This window comes from Brachyistius frenatus, unplaced genomic scaffold (assembly GCF_029030835.1).
Source record: "Brachyistius frenatus isolate BFR_SWC_R1_liver_20210118 unplaced genomic scaffold, ASM2903083v1 Contig_112, whole genome shotgun sequence".
Classification (NCBI taxonomy): Eukaryota; Metazoa; Chordata; class Actinopteri; family Embiotocidae; genus Brachyistius; species Brachyistius frenatus.
In genome coordinates, this window is record NW_027210711.1 from 1,175,001 (window position 1) to 1,177,500 (window position 2,500).

A 2,500-nucleotide genomic window follows, 5' to 3' on the forward strand; every position below is an offset into this window, starting at 1 on the left:
ACGACGGACAGACGGGACGACGGACGAACGGACGAGCGACCGATGGAAACACAACGTGCGGGTTTTTCCCGCCCGAAAAATCAAACGAAAAAAAGCTGTAATGTCCAGATGGGAATTAGGCACCACACACACACACACACACACACACACACACACACACACACACACACACACACACACACACACGCGGTCTCACAGACGACGTACTGTAAAGATCCAGGATGCCTGCATTTCTGCATTTCCCTTTGACAGTCGCGCAAGCTGTCGTGGAACGACGTCGTTCCTCCGTTTCCTCGTCGTAGAAAGCACCCGAATGATTACAATCGTTCTTCTCTCCGATACAAATGTCTGAAATGCTTCGAGCGGGTTTCCCTCGGCGACGGAAGAGACGGCGAACGTACAAGGCGCGATCCTTCAAATCCCCCCCCACCCCCCCAAAAAAGAAAAAAAAACACTGGCGGGAAGCGCTCCGAGTTACGCGGTTTTTTTAAAAGTTTTTTCCCGCGTCACCTCCTCCAAGACATTCTTGCCACGTTCGAATCGTTTCAAATACTTTCACTTGAAAGTGCTGCCGACCCGTAACCCGGGCGACGCCACTCGGAACGGTTACTCGCGAAGGTTTGAGCTAGCTAGCTAACCCCCCCTCCCCCCGCACGTAAACATTACGTTTGTTGTATTATTTTAATCGCGCCTCGTACGCCCAACAGACACCGAACGCACTTATTTGTATCTCGTCTCCCCCCCCCCCCCCCCCCCCGAAAACCCCGACTCTCGTTTTATACAATTGCATAGAAGTTTAAAAACCAGCCTCTGTTAATAATAAAACCGAACTTCAGGACGTTTTAAGAAACTACTGAAATCTACAAGTTATAATGTTTGTGTGCCCTCCCACCCCCACCCGCTTGTTTTTTTTAAATTTTTTTTTGTTTTTTAACGCGTCGTTGCCGGAACCCGCAATCCTTCACAAAAATAGACGTTATATATTCTCTTTGTAAACTGTTTCCAATCCAGTTGTTTCGACTAGAAAAAGCATGCGATAGGTCGGGGGAGGAGGGAGGGAGGGAGGGGTTATTAAAAGGCGGGACTTCAGAAGGGCAGGGCCTCGTGCTGTTCGGCGCTCTGCTCGTCCGTCATCGCGCTGACCAGCGACTCCATGGCGCGGCCCAGGTCGTCGGCCAGGTGGAACAAACCGCCGATGCCGGGACCTGGAAGGAGACACGGAGACATTCAACAATGCAACAAACAACCACCACCACAACAACAACAACAACGCAGATTAGCGCAAGCTGACGGGACAGGTGGTGGTTAAAGCGGGCGACCCCAACGACGACGGGGAACGTGACGACTCGTTTATTCCGAGGGCGGACCGCAACCCGCGGCGACGCCCACCCGTCGCTTCCCGAGTTGGACGTCATCCGTATTTGGTCGAGCGAGGGGGGGGGGGGGGGAGCTAATTCAATGCGATCGGAAAAGCGGACGGCGCTAAGTCCTGCCCGCCCGAGATGGCGGAAACCCGACTGACACCGCAGTTCCTGTCAATCAAGCAGAGGCCCCGCCCCCTTCCTAAAACAACAACAACAACAAAAACACGTTTCTCAGAAGGTTTATTTCCTGATTGACGACAGGCTCATTTTCAAACGGACCGCCCAGAAAACCCATAAGAACCAAGGACGCTTTAGGTTTTCGTACATTGGGTTTCGCCTCACGCCCCCCCCCCCCCCTCCGCCCCCAACACGGGAATCAAACAGAGCCGCGGTGTGACAGCAAAGAAGAAGGAAATTAAAAAGTGAAAAAGGAAGTGAGGGCAGATATTAGCAGATTTTTATCAACACACACATTATTATGGCCAATAATTCCATCTCGTTACACTTCGTGTCTTAGTGTCTGAATGTCTTAATGTTAGCGGGCTCAAAAGTGGCGTTCATGCAGCAGGAAACATTCCTTAGAGGTTGGGGGGGGGAGGGGGGAGTTGAACCGAGCCACTAACCTCTCATGGGTGTCCCCGTCTCCCTCCTGGCTCACGGACAACGACAACACAAACAACGGGGGGAGGAAAAGGAGGAAGAGACGGGAAAGAAAGACACAAAGTACAACATCAGCCTCGTGTCCCGCTCACAGGGACGAAACGGAAACGATGTCCGACGCCGAGCTCGCGGTTCAACGGCAGCGTCCGATTGGACGGACAGACAGATGCAAATATTCCATCGAATCCAAAAAGGAAAACAAAAAAGGAGGGAAAAGTTTTCCATTGGGCAAAAAAAAAAAAAAAGTTTTTACTTTGCCACAAAAGTCCGTTTGGTTTCCAAATCCAATTTGTAAGTAAATATATGATATATATATATATATATATCATATATATTTATTATATATTTACTTACAAATAGGGAGTTTTGATTGAAATTTCTTCCCCAAACCGTTTTCTTTGCTTGCGGAATGAAGACCGAAAAATAGCTTCGTCTGTATTATAAAAGATCATAATCATCATCATAACAACAACAAC

General features: G+C 49.5%; 1 protein-coding gene across 7 annotated transcripts in view; it reads right to left on the reverse strand.

Moving 5' to 3' along the window:
- Positions 1-902: 902 nt before the first annotated feature.
- dmd (dystrophin) overlaps positions 903-2,500 on the reverse strand; it is a 130,823-nt gene continuing 129,225 nt past the window's right edge. For all 7 annotated transcript variants that reach the window (XM_069712841.1, XM_069712840.1, XM_069712838.1 and 4 more), the window contains one exon: positions 903-1,205. In XM_069712841.1, the coding sequence (XP_069568942.1) occupies positions 1,087-1,205 (119 nt within the window). In that variant the 3' untranslated portion in view covers positions 903-1,086. The remainder of the gene's footprint in view (positions 1,206-2,500) is intronic.